Source organism: Camelina sativa, chromosome 11 (genome assembly GCF_000633955.1).
Source record: "Camelina sativa cultivar DH55 chromosome 11, Cs, whole genome shotgun sequence".
NCBI lineage: Eukaryota > Viridiplantae > Streptophyta > Magnoliopsida > Brassicales > Brassicaceae > Camelina > Camelina sativa.
Window position 1 is genome coordinate 43,692,970 of NC_025695.1, and position 16,536 is coordinate 43,709,505.

General features: G+C 32.3%; 3 protein-coding genes, 1 long non-coding RNA gene and 1 pseudogene across 5 annotated transcripts; 4 read left to right on the forward strand and 1 right to left on the reverse strand.

Annotated features, from left to right (window-relative positions):
* LOC104726199 lies at window positions 2,387–5,220 on the forward strand. 2 transcript variants are annotated; one of them, XM_010445005.2, is made up of 8 exons: window positions 2,387–2,535; window positions 2,683–2,881; window positions 3,116–3,202; window positions 3,294–3,551; window positions 3,647–3,811; window positions 3,904–3,957; window positions 4,074–4,220; window positions 4,460–5,220. In XM_010445005.2, the coding sequence occupies exons 2-8, from the start codon at window positions 2,705–2,707 to the stop codon at window positions 4,835–4,837; spliced, it is 1,266 nt and encodes a 421-aa protein (XP_010443307.1). In that variant the 5' UTR covers window positions 2,387–2,535; window positions 2,683–2,704; the 3' UTR covers window positions 4,838–5,220. The 2 variants fall into 2 exon arrangements, with proteins under 2 accessions (XP_010443307.1, XP_010443306.1); XM_010445004.2 differs by having other exon boundaries at window positions 2,387–2,881.
* LOC109127493 (arabinogalactan peptide 14) lies at window positions 8,065–8,588 on the forward strand. The gene has a single exon (XM_019232349.1). It carries the CDS (start codon window positions 8,180–8,182, stop codon window positions 8,360–8,362), a length of 183 nt encoding a protein of 60 aa, XP_019087894.1. The 5' UTR covers window positions 8,065–8,179; the 3' UTR covers window positions 8,363–8,588.
* On the forward strand, window positions 9,401–10,702 carry LOC104726201. Its single transcript, XR_758017.1, has 3 exons — window positions 9,401–10,199; window positions 10,298–10,338; window positions 10,558–10,702. It is a non-coding gene; the product is annotated as an uncharacterized LOC104726201 (long non-coding RNA).
* LOC104726200 lies at window positions 10,567–11,705 on the reverse strand. Its single transcript, XM_010445006.2, has 2 exons — window positions 11,242–11,705; window positions 10,567–11,112 (listed from the first exon to the last, which is right to left on the reverse strand). The coding sequence occupies exons 1-2, from the start codon at window positions 11,508–11,510 to the stop codon at window positions 10,854–10,856; spliced, it is 528 nt and encodes a 175-aa protein (XP_010443308.1). The 5' UTR covers window positions 11,511–11,705; the 3' UTR covers window positions 10,567–10,853.
* LOC104726202 lies at window positions 13,379–15,025 on the forward strand (annotated as a pseudogene).

The window sequence follows — 16,536 nt, forward strand, 5'->3', positions numbered from 1 at the left end:
GACTAATGGTTAAACGGTATTTCACAGGTATGGAAAGGTCAAGGCTCAAGGAAATGGAAACTTGGACAAAATGATGGAATCTTTGTTCAGTTTGAATCTCCATCTGTTCGAAAAGTTTGGTTCATCCCTAGCTCGAATGAAAAGGGCCAAACTTTGTGCAGGTTCTTTCTCTGACACTTAATCTTCTTGGTTTTACAATGGGCTTTAAGAATTTGATGAAGTACCCTTGACTTCACACAAGTTGTTGTATTTTCTTGGTGTATCAAAGATTCAAAGTTTTGTATCTAACTCAAGAGTTGGAGTTTTGATTTCAGGGAACCGCAAGCTCTGGATATCGGTGCACATGAGATTCTCCCTCGCATTTTCAAGGAGAAATCGAAAAGCTCGTAGGTTATTGTTTTGTTGCGGTGTGGTTCTCTATATCAAGATTTTGATGAAGACTGAAAGAAAAAAGAGTTCTTGTGAGTGTGCTGCTACTGAGAAAATCCACCTTTTTGTTGTTTCTCTTATTCGGAAGAAAAATGATTAGAAAAAAAAAAAAAAAAAAAAAAAAAGCCTTTTAATTTATACTACTACTCCAGTTGCCAAGTAAGAAAGAAAAAAACTCTTTTTGTGGAATCTCATAATGATGCTCACTGCTACACATTTTGACCTCATTGGATTCCTCACCGTTCGTTAGATCCTTTCTACTAACCGTACACGTGTCATCGACCGTGATGAGATAACGTCGTCAAACTACCAACGGCGATATTCATTGTCCTTGGTTAACGGCGAGCAAACCGAAACAGAAGAAGAAGAAGAAGAAAGGACCAAAACAGCTCCATCGGGAGACAGAATCTTGTGTCTGCTTCCCCATCATCTTATAAGTACTACTAAACTTACTTACTCCATTGACTGAAACTAGTATATTTGAATGCAAACTATAAAGACAAACATTATTATTACGATGCAACTAGTATCAATTCGCAACTATCTATTTTAATCAATCAAATATTACACCATTGCATTACATGGACGATTCTATTCTATGGTTTTGCGAATCTGAAGTGGTAATAAAAAAAAAATGGGTTCAAAGAGAATTGATTCTTAACATAGACTATGTAAAAACTAATTAAAAACGATGATCATTGAAATACCGTTGATTAGTTTAGAAGTGTCTTTTTATAAGTTTATGAGCTACTATTTATATTTGCTTATTTCTTCATATCTACGAAAAAACTTGGTCTTTTAGAGTACACATCTTAACTATATATAGCCTATAAAGTGATAAGCAAAAGCTAAGCATTACTAGTTAGTTGTTTAATCTGTAATTCTGTATAGCTAACACAAAGCAATAAGCTATTCGACCAGTAGTATGATGGGTCAAAACTCAAAAACTATATATTAAGAAAAAGGAAGAAGACTACTGATAAAGTTGATACTTTTTGCAGAGAACTTTGTTCTCGTTTCTTTATCTTATCTTTAATTTCATGATATCGTTCGATACGATGTTTCAGAATTTATTCGTTTCAAAATTATAGTTTAACACAAAAGAAAAACACTAACGTAAAGAGGAATATTTTTACCACATAAAAAAAACATAAAGAGGAATATATGCTTAAAAAGTACACAAAATATTTATTTTTTTGAAAAATTTATGTGTTTCTCCTTCGTTAGTAATTAGGTCCACTAAATTACCATATTAAGTACTACTAATAGATTAGTTAGATTAGATGCAACATTTAATGCAACGACCATTATTAATTCATATGAAACTATGAAACGAGTACAAATTGAAAACTTATGTATTTTTGTGGTTAAGTAAGTAGTCGATCTTTTGGAGCGGAGCTCGTGAATACTGAATACTTTTCACGAGAAGTTGCATCGACTACCTCGCCATGACTGATGGGGCTCCACTCGCAATCTTATTTTAGATTTATGTTTCTTTGGTTAGATTATGACATTTCAACTATTTTGTAAATTCACATTTTATAAAAGTCATTAGTTAATAAGTAAAATATTTTTTTTCCTTGTTGATTCATTTTATCGTTTGATTCTTGTAGTGAATTATTACTTATTAGTATTATTATGAAATAATCATTTGAATACCCATTACCTCAAAAAAGCATTATTGTTAATCAAACCAAGGCTGACACTTTTTTTATGAAAAAGTTGGGAGGTTTTTAGAATCATTTTATAGACGGTTTCGTTTTCATAATTAGTAGTATATGTTTTTTTGGGGGCTGTAATTACGAATTCAATTGTCTTTTAATTAAGGGGGGTTTATGTAAAAAATCCGGTCTTTACTCTTTAATTGTCTTTTTAATTACCAAGAAAAATGTTTTATTTAGTGATAATTAAAAAAGTAGAGAGAGAGAATATGACAAGAAAGAGAGAGAGAAAGAGAGAGAGAGAGTGACAAAAAGTGGTCTTTTTTTTCATCATCAAAGGAGAGAGAGACCCACTTCAACAATGTCGCTGCAGAATCACTGGTGTTAGTGGTGGTGGGTTACAGAGTAAAGAGCTCTCTCTACTACTACTACTAGTAAGCAGAAGGTAAAAGGTGTTAGCTTTTTCTTCAACACTTCACACCAAATAAAGCCTTTCGTTTAGAGATCAAGTGAGAAGCACTTACCCACAAAAAAAGCTTCTCCCTTTCTCTCTTTCTTTCACTCTCTGTGTCTCTTCTTGTTGGCTTTTTAGGCTTAAAGAGTGAGTTAAGAAGATGGGCAGTGCTGAGCATTTTAGCAAAGAGACGGTTCTCAGAGGGTTTCTTGTTTGGTTCTGTGTTTGGGGACTGCTCTCCCTAACATGCGCTGGGAGACTCAGTGTTTCAAGGCAGAATTTTGAAGTACACAAGCACTTGAATCGATTGAATAAACCAGCCGTTAAGAGCTTTCAGGTTTTTTTTTTAACCTCCATTTCCAATTTTTGTTTTTGTCTGTTTGTTTGTTTGCTTGTTACCAACCTAATTGATTCAGTAATATAGCTTTGTAACAGTTTATGAGTATTAGATGACTACTAAATCGCTTAGTTGTTGTTAGTGAGAGAAATGTAGGAAAATTTGGAAACTTGTGATTACTATGTGACAGATTTTGACTGATTTACAATTTTCTCTTGTGTGTGTTTGAAACAGAGTCCAGATGGGGACATAATAGACTGTGTTCACATATCTAAGCAACCAGCTTTTGATCATCCTTTCCTCAAAGACCACAAGATTCAGGTAATTTGTTTCAGCATTTGCCTCAAAGTCACTCTCTTTCTGCTTTCCATTTTTGTTTACGTTGTTAATATGTTATGGGGTTTTAAAACAGATGAAGCCTAGTTACACTCCACAAGGGATGTTTGATGAGAACAAAGTATCTGAGAAGCCAAAAGACAGAGTCAATCCAATAACTCAGTTATGGCACCAGAACGGAGTTTGTTCTGAAGGGACAATACCAGTGAGGAGGACAAAGAAAGAGGATGTTTTGAGGGCGAGTTCTGTTAAACGGTATGGTAAGAAGAAGCTCCGTACTGTTCCTCTTCCCCGATCTGCTGATCCTGATCTCATCAACCAAAGTGGTCATCAGGTAGACTTTAGTGATAGCTACCTATGAACCTATGTTTGTGTGTGAAATCTTGATCTGAAAGTTCTCTTTTGTATGTGTTTTTGATCTGGTTATAGCACGCTATAGCTTATGTGGAAGGAGGCAAGTTTTACGGGGCAAAGGCAACAATAAATGTATGGGAACCCAAAGTGCAAAACTCTAATGAGTTCAGCTTGTCTCAGTTATGGATTCTTGGAGGTTCATTTGGTCAAGATCTCAATAGTATTGAAGCTGGTTGGCAGGTAAACCACCTATATATAAAGTCATACCATTTTAACTTATCTCAAAGACACTTGTGAATTTAACTATATTGACATGTATAATACAAAATCAGGTTAGTCCAGATTTATATGGCGATAACAACACAAGGCTGTTCACATACTGGACGGTAAGCTCGAGAAAGTTGTAAACTTCTCTTCAGTATGTAATGACTTGAAAGTATATAATAGACCTTTTGGCTAACAATTGTAATTTTTATGGATATGTCTTCTTGGAACTATACAGAGTGATGCGTATCAAGCTACTGGCTGCTACAATCTCCTCTGTTCGGGGTTTATACAAATCAACAGTCAAATAGCAATGGGAGCGAGTATTTCTCCGGTATCTGGCTTCCATAACCCGCAATACGATATAAGTATTACCATTTGGAAGGTAAGAACACGTTTATTTGTTAAAGCTTCTCTGAGAGTACCATTTTCTTTTCAGGGCATTCTTAAAAATCTCAGCTTTAAGCTTCATAACTGCTAACTTTATAGATCTGATATTGTGTCTGATGAACCAAACCTGTGGAACTTCTTAAGAACCATTTCTTTTCATGAAAATCTTAAACATATCACCTTTTATGGATCTATGAGTGTCAAACTAATAAATCAAGAACATTTTTCTTGTAGGATCCAAAAGAAGGGCACTGGTGGATGCAGTTTGGGGACGGGTATGTGTTGGGATACTGGCCAAACTTTCTATTCTCATACTTAGCGGAGAGTGCATCGATAGTAGAATGGGGAGGAGAAGTAGTGAACATGGAAGAAGATGGTCACCACACAACCACGCAAATGGGAAGCGGTCAGTTCCCGGATGGAGGGTTCACGAAAGCAAGTTACTTCAGGAACATTCAAGTCGTTGATAGCTCTAATAATCTGAAAGAACCAAAAGGGCTCAACACTTTCACTGAGAAATCGAATTGCTATGATGTTGAGATTGGTAAGAATGATGACTGGGGACATTACTTTTACTATGGAGGTCCAGGAAGAAATCCTAAATGTCAGTAGAGGATGAACAAAAGAAAGAATATGATTGAAGATGAAGCTGTAGAGGAACACCTGTACTTGGAATTTTCCTAGTGTTTATGATAAGTGTGGAAATATCGTTTTTGTTGATTTTTTCTTACACTTCACTGTGTTTTGGTTCTGGACATTATTTTGCGTTTTTGGTTTCTAGGTTTTGATTAGGTAATAGTTTTGGTATTGGGGTTTTTATTTGTTACTTGGTTTCGAAGATAACAGGTTTGTCTGTAGTTTGTAAGTGTGTTAAAGAGAGAATTTGATAGTGTCCCTCTCTTGTAGCGTAGGAGTAACCTTATATAAGTTAAAGAACGTTACGGACCTTTACGTTGTCTATGAGTGTTTCCTTGAGTGCGTTTGCTTATGAGTTATGATGGAGGTCTGATTCAGTGCACCAACTAATTATTCTGTTAATCAATGAAAATGTCATTTCAACTTTAAGTGGTTAATCAAAAGAAACCCCTTTTAACCAAATGATAATGATTAACAATTAAGTTGTTAAAATTCCAAAATCAATCAATTTCTTTTTTTTTTGTCGGCCAACTTTCCATTGCATAATATAAGTACAAAGTTTATAAGAGTTAACATGACATACATTAAGGAATCCAATAAATAACATAGGAGGATTCTCTCAGCCTAGCACTTTTGGCTAATGCATCTGCTAGTAAATTTGCAGTTCTTGCAATATATGAAAATCCCGCAAGAGTCTGCTGCAATAGTGAGTCTGTCTTCAAGATGCCCTTGGATGTCACTATAGCCTGGTTTTGGAATGTCTTTTTCCTCAGAAACATCCTTTAAATACTTATAAAGTATTTGAGAATCACCACAAAATGTAACATGTTTGTAGTTAAGCTGCTTCATTTGGAGGGTTGCTTCTTTTAAGGCTATAGCTTCAGCTTCTAGTGCTGTGGCAGTAGGTGCAATCTATGATGATCCTTTGAGAATACAGTTTCCCTGAGTCATGTAGTGCCCAGCCTATACCTGCTTTGCTATCTGGATTGGTCCATGAGGCATCTGTACAACAACAAAGGTTAGGATTAAGCGAAAGCACTTCTTCGAAACTTTTCGGTGCGGAGTCCTTCATGTTGATTCTGTTCATCATTTTGTGTGTTGGTTAGAGTCTCTCTGTGATTCCTTCCACATTCTGAAATCTATCAGAGCTTGATGTATGATGTCAGGTATACCCCATTTTTTGCTATTGAATAATAGATCATTTCTAGCCTTCCAAATGCACCAGCTTATGAAGGGATAGATGTGCTCCTTCCAAAATCAATCAATTAAGTGACTAACATGACCGAAAATTATATGCCAACTATAGACGTAAATAAATTTAGAATGAAAAACAAATATTATTGAACAATTTCTGGGTTCATCCCTAAAGTAAACCTCTTTGTTTATATTTTCTTATTTTAATCAATGACATTTCATAATACATCAAAGAATTTTATTCATTCACTTTCTTATAAAATAAAGAAACAAAATCTCTATATATTATTATAAAATTAAAAATTCAAACCGCTTATTTAGAAATCCAAACCGATATATAATTTCATTCTAATTCTAAAATTTAAACTCTAACCATCTCATTTGTAAATCCAAACCGACATATAATTTCATTATAATTGTAAAATCTAAATCCTAACCATCTCATTTGTAAAACCAAACCGATATATAATTTCATTCTAATTATAAAATCTAAACCCTAACCATCTCATTTGTAAACTCAAACCGACTTTCGATCTAATTGTAAAATCTAACCATCTCATTTGTAAACCCAAACCGACATATAATTCGTTTTAATTGTAAAATCTAAACCTTAATCACTTCATTTGTAAATCCAAACCGACATATAATTTCGTTTTAATTATAAAATCTAAAACCCTAACCACTTAATTTGTAAACTCAAACCGACATATAATTTCGTTTTAATTGTAAAATCTAAACCTTACTCACCTTATTTTTAAGCACAAACCGACACATAATTTCGTTTTAATTGTAAAAACTAAACTTAGCCAATATTTAACTTTTTAATTAAAAGTATACAAAATTTGTTTCTTTAATTTGCTTTGCTTTTTAATTTAATTTTGATTTATTTTAAAAATGAAATAATGTATAAAAGATTCTGATTGGTTAGAGAGGAGGAGGTGAACCTGGTGAACCTAAGTATTTTTCAATATTATTATTAACATTTAATCTTCTTAAATGACTAAATGCTAAATATGATGCATGTTAAGATTTGTCTATTTGAATGTAAATAAATTTCTGTAAAATTAATGTGATTTGTAAAGGTATGATGAATCATTAAAAAAAATCATACAAATTTAAAACAAAGAATTATTTGATTGGATGAATTTCCCCGATAATTGTGTTTTTTTCTTTTTGACAAAAGGTTACGATGAATACTTATGATAGTATTCATAATTAATTTTTTTTGCTAATTACTAAATAATGTTCGAGTTAAATATTGATACGCCGGAAAAAATGATACGCCAAATCAAGTATCAAATTCGATTAATAACAAAATTAAAAATTGGAAATAAGAGAGTAAAAGAGAACACAATAATATGGGGTTAGGCCAAATCATGTTACTTGGAGCACATGGAACCATCATCTAGTTTCCATCTTGTTTACCTATATTCTATAAGAAACAACTAAAACAGCTCATTGCTTCTCTCGTATCTCTCTACTCATTTCACAAAACACAAAATTAATTTTTTTTATTAAACATTGTATTATGGACAAACCTCATAGAGATGAGTGTACCCAAGAGAGGAAAGAAGATCATTCGGGGAAAGAAATTAACATTCATTGAATGAGCACACTTGACAATTTGAAACCTAACTCTTCAACAAGTAACTCACCAAAGTTTGATGAATGTATTAACAAATAAATGAAAATAATAATTCGCCGTAATTGATAAACAATAAATATTACCGTCCAAAATAGTGCGCACTGCTCTTTCCAACTATTTTTTCCTCCTTTTTCCAACTATTTATTTACATAGTTGATGAACTAAAACCTTTACGTGTCTTAAATCAATGCAATAGTACAACATAACACATTTCTTAAAAAACTTTCTAACGATTAAATTACATTTCTTAGTGGGATATATAATAAATTATTAACAACATTAAAATTAAATTATTCACATGCGTTGGTGTAAAGTGACATGTACACACTTGGCCTTACATGCGTACTCGTGCATATAAACCACTAACAAATGTAATTCACAAGCCTCACATCAAAAACAACAATAAGCACCAAGAACGTTTTCAACTCTCTTCATTGCTCTCTCTCAGTTTCAAATCCAAAAAAAAAAATACTATAACAATGGAGGCAATGAAGATGAAGCTTTTCGTGGCGGTTTTGGTTGCTATGATAGCGTTCTCCACGGTTCAACAGACGGTTGCAGCGGTTGACGCTCCGGCTCCTAGCCCTACCTCCGATGCTTCCTCAGTTATCCCTACTTTCTTGGCCTCCGTAGCGGTGATGGCCTTTGGGTTCTTCTTTTAAGAAGTTTCTTCTTAAATTTGTTATTTTATGTTTAATTGAATTTTAAGTAAAATCAACTAATTGATGTTTAAGTCCGGTTCTTGTTTGTTGTGTCTCTTTCAGTTCTTGACATCTTGTAGTTGATTGTTATGTTGGTCATGTTTGATCTCTGTGTATCTCTCTATTATGTATCGTTGTTGGATTTGACATCATTCGAATATCAATAATCATTTATCATTATTTTTTATTATTTTTTTATATTATATTTTCTTTCTTTGTATTTTAATTTCAACTTAAAAATCTTAAATGTAGATATGATGCAAACAGAAACCGAGAAATTTGCATGTACCGTTAAGCTGGATCTATCTGGATGTGTAATAATAATCTATTATACCAAAAAAAAAAAACTAGATAATATTAATCGGAATCTTAAATCTAAAAGCAATTGAAAGCTGCTAATATGCTTTTCTTTTGCGGAGTGAGAGCGGACAAAAAGCAAATACCTTTTAAGCTTTCACATGGGATATATTTTTGAAGCAAAATGCAACTCTTTTAACTTATTTTATCCCGAAATAGAGAGTTTCTAATTTGTTTGGTATATTGACGCATGTTTAACCTTCTACCAACATAGTCGTTTTCCTTTGATTCGATACACAATACGAAACCTTTTTTTTTGATGATTTTTTTTCGTATTGGTTCGGTGAAAATATCAAGAGAAATTAATTGGCCTTTGATAAATAAGTTAATTCTGGCCCTACAAGTATAAACTAATTGCATTGGTTTTTATTTCCGAAAAATATCAAATAAATTCATTACTGGGCCTCCCAAAACATTTGGGTAAGGCCTTAAGCAATACAAAGGTCCAACAGATACGAAGGACAACATAGAAGATATGGGAAATTGGACTAATAAGAGGACTAATTCTCCTTTATTTGCGTAATTAAAGAATAATGAAAAAATAACTCTCCTTTATTTGCGTAATTAAAGATATGGGAAATTGGACTAATAAGAGGACTATTTGGTTTTCTTTTCCCTGTTTGATATGACTTCCTTCTCTTGACCACATGAGCATCGTTTTTGCTTCACATTTTAGTGACTTTGCGGTTAACGGTTCGCAAGTAAAGGTGTGCTAAAGGAATTGTTCATCAGTCATCACAAAGACAAAGTCTGGCAAAGACATATATAGATGTGCTTAAGAAAACAGAGCACTATGGCTTCACTTGCTACGATTTGCTGAGGTACGTCCTCACGCATGATTTTATCAGTCAAATCATTAAGATGTTCTTACGATTCCAGAAGTGGTAACTTAAAATAATGTGCTAGATGAGGCCAAGACTCGCAGTAAAGATGTTCTTATTGAGCACGGCACGATGCCTTTTGTTATTGTTTACATTTTTGTATTCTTGACTCATTCACTTGTTCCGTTATTAGTGTGAAATCATCCAACCTTGATATTTACTCTGTCCAGGTAAGGACGAAGAGATGATTCCTCAAGAGCTAGCTTGACCAAACAGCCCAGGTAGTTGGAGATGGTGCTGTGAAGTAAGTGCTTATACTATGCAAATGATGCATCCTTGATGAAAGCACTATTTTTTTCTGAAAAGTGTTTGTAATGATAATGAAGGAAGTACCAATGGGTTGGATGTTCTTTAAGATGGTTCAGATAGTTAGATTTTTTTATATTCTTATGGTTGTTCATATGCTCAATGCTAAGGTAACTGAAACCATCTAGTTCTTTACATATAAAGAAATGCGCTTACTGATAAGATGTCATGAGCAGGGAAACACAGCTGTTTACCTTCTTTACACCCATGCTTGGATCTGTTCAATCATAACAAAGTCTGGCAAAGACATTAAGGTGTATTTTCTTGGCTGCATAATCTCAGATTTACTTGGCTTATATAGATTCTTTGCGTTTCTTGAATTCAGTTTGTCACCTTGTGCTGGATCATGCAGATGAAAGAGCACTAGGACTTCACTTGCTACAATTTGCTGAGGTAGGTTAGGCATTAATATTGATTCAGTCAATAGCCCTGTTTTGTTTTTTTTTAATGAAAAAGTTCATATACATCTACGATTAGATCAATGATGTGAATGATTTTGCAGGTATATTTTCAAACATTCTATTACTAAGGATATTGATTCTTTATGCATAATCAAACTATGATGGTCTGAATCATAACTGAAACAAATGGTCCATTATAAAACTTTGTCAGGTTAATGGATCGGAACAAGAGACAAGCCGTCTCTTATTACTATGTGAAGCAACATCATAGTTATGTGGAACTGCTTCCACCTTCTCGGAATCACTCCTGTTTACAAGCTTTTGATACATACAACCAAACGACCCCAAAGGCCCCCCAAAAAAAAACAAAAAGGTATAAACAAGTCTAGTCTACACAATTAAAACAACATTGGAATTTTGTTATGTTACTGAAACCGATTTTGGTGAAACCGTAAAAATGGTTAAAAACTTGTGGGGGAAAAAAAGACTAATGTTTCTCTGAGATTTCTAATGTTTTCTTCTGGAAAGACAAGAGAGAGTAGAGGAAGGTGTTTTGTTGTTGTGTTTCTTGGAGATGGTAGCTTTAGGACTATAAACCCTTTTGTAGCTTTGATCTATAATCCCACCAGTACTCCTACATGTCTTTCTTCTTGCTCCATAGTTTCTGTTTTTAAACCCTCTCTTCATAAGATCTTCAAGGCTTTTAACATTTGCTAGTGATGTAAATGATTGTGACCTTCCTTCATAGAACTTTGATAATCCCCTCCTGAGATAATAAATCAAAACTTTTGTTATTACATGAAAACAGAGATGTGACATAAGCAAAATGTTTTAGATCCATTAGGTTACTAAACCGCAAGATCGAAAAGCTTTATAAAGAAGATTGTATTCTTACTTGATAGGGAGATGTGACATGAGGTCAGAGAGATCTTCAAGAGGTCCATTAGAAGAAGATGAAGAAGCATCATCATCATCATCATCAACCTCTTCTGTTAAATCAGATGAAGAACACATGGAAGATAATGAACAAGAAGATGAATCTTCTTCTTCTGAGAATGTTCTTGAAACTCCTTGAACAATGTCTTCTTCTTCTTCTTGGATTGGATCTTGATAGATCATGTTGCCCGCCATTTGCTTCAGATTCAGATTCATATGAATATTCATCTTCTTTTTTTAAACAGAACAGAAGAGAAAAAAAAACACAAAGAAAGAAGAGTAGTTTTGGCAAAAAAGGGATGGGAGAGTTGCGTGTTGTGTTGTTCTAGAATTGGAAACACAGAAACATGAGTTCTGTTTTGAAGATAGACATCATCTACAAAATATATACAATTGGATATGTGAAGAGGTTTTTGATTTATTTCTTTATTTTCAAATATATAAAAAGAGGATAAAATATATGTGTGGGTATTACTTACGTGCAAGCCGTGGATAACGTTGACCCTTTTAAAATAATAAATTTCTCACTTTTCAAGTTTTATCTCCAAATTGTTTTTTTTGTTATTATTATCTCATCGCATATGTTAATTGCTATTATTGTGTTTTTTTTTTGTGTGGTATGCGGTTCTCATTCTATGGGCAGTCAGCATCATATCACAGCTTTTTGCTTTATGTTTTTTGTTTTTCTGAACACACTTTTGCCCTTTAATTTGTTAATTTATTAGATATTATTATACCTTTTCTATAACATTACAAATAATATACACCATAAAACTTCTAAACGACTATCGTTAGTAGTTTTGTAGTTTGATAAAAGATAAAAACATACATATTTCTTTACATATACAGATGTTCCAGTGAGAAAATAAAGGGATTTAAAAAAAAAATAAAAAAAAAATAAAGGGATTTTTTTACCAATTAAAAGAAAAGATAAACGAAGTGATTAGGTGTAAAGATTTGCACACAGAGCATTTCCTTAAAAAAATAGAGTAAAGGTCGGTTAGTTTAGTTCTAATTAAAAAATAATAGTACTCGAGTAGTATTATATTATATGGATTAGATTTGCTTAGGAGAGTTTTCAATTCCCTATAAGAGTGACTAGGTACTAGTAGGCAAAAGAGGATAAGACTCATTCTTTTAAAACATATCCGTATCATGTCCTCGTCACCCCTCTCTATCCTTTTACTTACCCTTTTTATTTAATTTCTTAATTTTGTTAATTGGACCGAACTTTTTTAAGTTCCCATCACTAATAATATCGACTTTTCACATTTTTATGCATAGTTAAACAAATAATTATTCTTATATATATCCTTAAAAACAAGAATCTTGTCCGTCTTTGAAACAACTTTTTCCCGACACATTAAAAAAAAACCGCTTTTTCTTTTTTTCTTCTTCTTCATATATAGAGGATAATATCAAATTATCAGTTATTAAATTTCAAACAATTCAACTTAAAAATTGATGAAACATTCAATATAACAGTTAGGGTATATTTATTTCTCCTATTCACACATATTTCTTCCCAATTTCTTTTCTTTTTTAATGAATACAAACATACTACAAATTATAAGTCTTCTTTGATTTTTTCTTCTAATATAATATGAATAGAAAAAATACTCACTTTTTATTTTAAAAATAAATCTTTCTTTCGAAGTTCCATTATTGCATGAAATTACAAAACAAAAGTGCAAAAAAGAAAAAAAGCGTTATAGTGCGATTCAAGCTGGTAAAACGCGCAGATCTCAGATATATCAAGCGCGTGTTAATTGAATCTGTGGGCTTTATAGCCCATCTAAAATTGCTCAATCTAGCAAGAGCAGAATTTGCATGGCATAGAAACGACGGCAGTTAGAAGTTTCTGCTAACACTTTTTAAACTATTACATATTGTTGGCAAAATTCAATATATTAACTTATATAAAAATCGAAAATTAAATCATTCAAATGCTTTCCATAATTTCAAATAAAGAATATTAGAATTAATAAGTTAAATTAGGAGTAGGATTAGGAAATTAATTTTTCTTGGTATATATAATAAATAAACTGAAATTTTAATCACGGAACTTGATTTGACTAGCTAGGGTTCTTTTCTTCTTGTGCATCTCAAAACATGGAGAGCATCAATGACTTGCCAGATGAGCTTCTCGTGAAGATATTGTCATCTCTTCCTACGTTTGGAGAGACTATACGAACAGCTTTCATATCAAAACGTTGGCAGGATCTTTGGAAACTGGTGCCGGTGTTCAATCTTAATGATGATTTGTTTGTTGATTATGATTATGATTATGATTATGATGATGATGATGATGATGATGATGATGAGAGTTTTAAGAGTTTTGTTTATAGGTGTTTCTTGTTTAGCAAAGCTCAAGTTCTAGAGAGATTGTGTCTCAAGCTTCTATTTCCCTGTTACAATGCTTCAACCATCAATGATTGGGTTAAAACCGGAGTTACTCGATCTCTTAAAGAGCTGCAACTCAACATGTGTGGCAACAACGTAATACTGCCGAGTTGCTTGGGTCTTTGTAGAACCTTAGAAACATTAAAACTCCGAGACTTGATAATCAAGTTTTTACCGCAGTTTTTTCGTTTGCCATCAGTCAAAAATCTTCACCTTCTAGCGGTTAAATTCCCGAGTGACGAATCTGTTCAAAGCCTTCTAAGCAGATGCCCTGTTCTTGAAAATTTGGTCGTAAACAAGAAAGAAGATGACAATGTGATGATATTCAATATTAGTGTGCCTACTTTGAGGAGTTTATCGATCGATAATTCTGAAGGGGGTACGCACCAACAATGCGGAGATTCACGGGTTTGTGATCAAAGCTCCTCCTTTGATGTATTTGAACATTAAGGATACATTCAGTAACTTCTTAATGTTTGAATATATGCCTGAGGTGATCAAAGCTAATATCAAGGTTGTTTGTGACCAATCTGAGAAGTTCATAGGATCTCTTACCTCAATTCAACATCTTACTCTCTGTTCTCGAACTTCAAAGGTAAAAAAAATTCTTACTCCAATAGTTTCAGTGTTTTGTTTTCCTTATGACAGTAAATAATAAATATATACTTCAATTTGCAGATTCCATATCTTAGAGGTAGTTTCTTCTTCTATCTTGAACATCTAGAGCTATGTACAAGTTATGCGGGATGGTGGTATCTACTTTACAATATACTTGAAGACGCTCCAAGACTTCAATCTCTCAAGCTAGATAAGTCGGTAAGTTGTACGTAGATGAACCATATATATATATAATAACGCTCTCACGTTTGAACGATCGGTAATAATGCTAACACACGACTTTTTCTTTTTATCTCAGAAACATACAAGTAGTTGTGACATTGGTAAAATAACTCTCTCTAAAGTTGTTCCCAAATGCTCACTGACGCACCTCGACATCTTGGAATGGAGAACATTTAAAGGCACAAAGCCAAAGATGAATGTGGCCAGGTACATACTAAAAAACGCTACTTGTCTAAAGAAGGCGACATTCTCAACAAGAATTAAAAACAAAAATGGCGGCGTTTTATTGAAGTTAAAGTCTACGTACAGAGTTTCAAAGAGATGTCAGCTTGTGATTGACTAAACTCTTATGTGATGGTTTTGGTCTTTAGAAAACACAGAGCTTCTTAGCTTTTTTTTTTGTCCTTGGATTTTAATTTTGTTTGACGTTGGTTTTGTTTCTTACTTCCGGATCTCCGTTGATTTGTGAAAACAGAGCAGTTTTTTTTTTGTTCAATTAATTTAATTACTATGCAAGACTTGTTACTATGAAGGGCTATGATCTAATAATTATATTGGTAATTAACTAATCTGACTTTTATTCTGATAAAATAATAAATACATATGAATCTATGGAGTATGAACCCAAGAGACCAAGAGTGTCCATGACTCATCTCCACCACATGTTATTCTCCTTAGATTGGGTCTCTCTCTCTCTCTCAAGTCAATAGTAAATTTTTAATATATTCTTATCCTTTGATTTGGCCTTTGTGAAATATTCAAGTTTTCATGGTTTTGGAAATATTCAAGTTTTTCACATGTAGATAGCCTCTCGAAAAAATATACTACTAACCAACGATGAGGAACTTTTAGGATTCGTAAATATTGGTAATGGTTTAATCGATAAGAAACTACGAAAGTTTAGTTGAACAAAAATCTATGAATAAAATTGCTGACATCATATATATAACTAGATCATAACCTCGGTACACTGCTGCGGAACAAATTTTTATATATTGATTTAAATTTTCATTTATCTAATTTTAAAATTTTATATATTATATTTTGATTTAAATTTTCATTTATCTAATTTTAAAAATTTTAAATAATTCTTATTTGTGATAAGAAATTGTTTGATTATCATGATTTATATTTTTTTTAAATTATATAACCTGTTTCTTAGTTGTATTTCCAAACTAAATGTGTTTAATTTATATTTATTTATTTTCAAATTTAGATTTATTTTTGGAATTTACTTATTTTTATTGGAGTTTATTTAATAATTTTTAAGATTGCATTAACTAATCCTAGTTAAATCAGTTTATTCGACATATCTTGTATTGATATTGTTAAAAATAGTAAAATAAGGATTTAACTGGTGTTTAAGTATTAGATTAATGATACTTTAATTTACAGTAATATCGATTCAAACCCGTCCCATCATGCAATATAACCCGTCTGTGTTATTTTAAACTTTTAATATGTTTAAATATTCATAATTTTAGAAATTCTATTAAGTTTAGATATATTAATTTAAAATTCTAGTAGGGTAGAATTAAAACAAAATCAACTTTACAAACCAAACTAATCATATATAAATTTTAAATTTGGATTCTTATTAAGTGAAGCTTCTGGCTCATTCGGACTTAGATTTATTTGATAGCTACAGTGGACTTTCATATTATTCGCTGCCTCGCTGGGGATATTTAATTCATAAATTAATCAGACTAGGATAGCACCCGCACTACGCCGCGAGATTGTTTTATATTTTATTTTTATTTTTATTATTTTTGGATAATTTAATATGTGTTTGTAATTAAAAAATCATTATTAATATACTTTTTGACAATGTTCATTGGTAATATTATTTGTTTTAGGTTTTTGTTATTATGTGTTGCCTGTTTTATTATTGTAATGAAATTGTAGATTAAAATCATTTTTTTCTTATATTACGATGTATTGGAGGATCATTATTACTGTTAGTTGTTTTGATTTATTTAATCAATTTTGGTGTTTGCTATTTAATGTTTTT

Excerpts from the sequence above, each read along its gene's own strand:
- LOC104726199 (XM_010445004.2), top strand. The coding sequence starts at position 2,705 with ATGGGCAGTGCTGAGCATTTTAGCAAAGAGACGGTTCTCAGAGGGTTT. Across the intron at positions 2,882-3,115 it reads CAGCCGTTAAGAGCTTTCAG|AGTCCAGATGGGGACATAAT; the intron begins GTTTTTTTTTTA and ends TGTTTGAAACAG. Across the intron at positions 4,221-4,459 it reads TAAGTATTACCATTTGGAAG|GATCCAAAAGAAGGGCACTG; the intron begins GTAAGAACACGT and ends TTTTTCTTGTAG.
- LOC109127493 (XM_019232349.1), top strand. The coding sequence starts at position 8,180 with ATGGAGGCAATGAAGATGAAGCTTTTCGTGGCGGTTTTGGTTGCTATG.
- LOC104726200 (XM_010445006.2), bottom strand. The coding sequence starts at position 11,510 with ATGAATATTCATATGAATCTGAATCTGAAGCAAATGGCGGGCAACATG. Across the intron at positions 11,113-11,241 it reads ATGTCACATCTCCCTATCAA|GAGGGGATTATCAAAGTTCT; the intron begins GTAAGAATACAA and ends TTATTATCTCAG.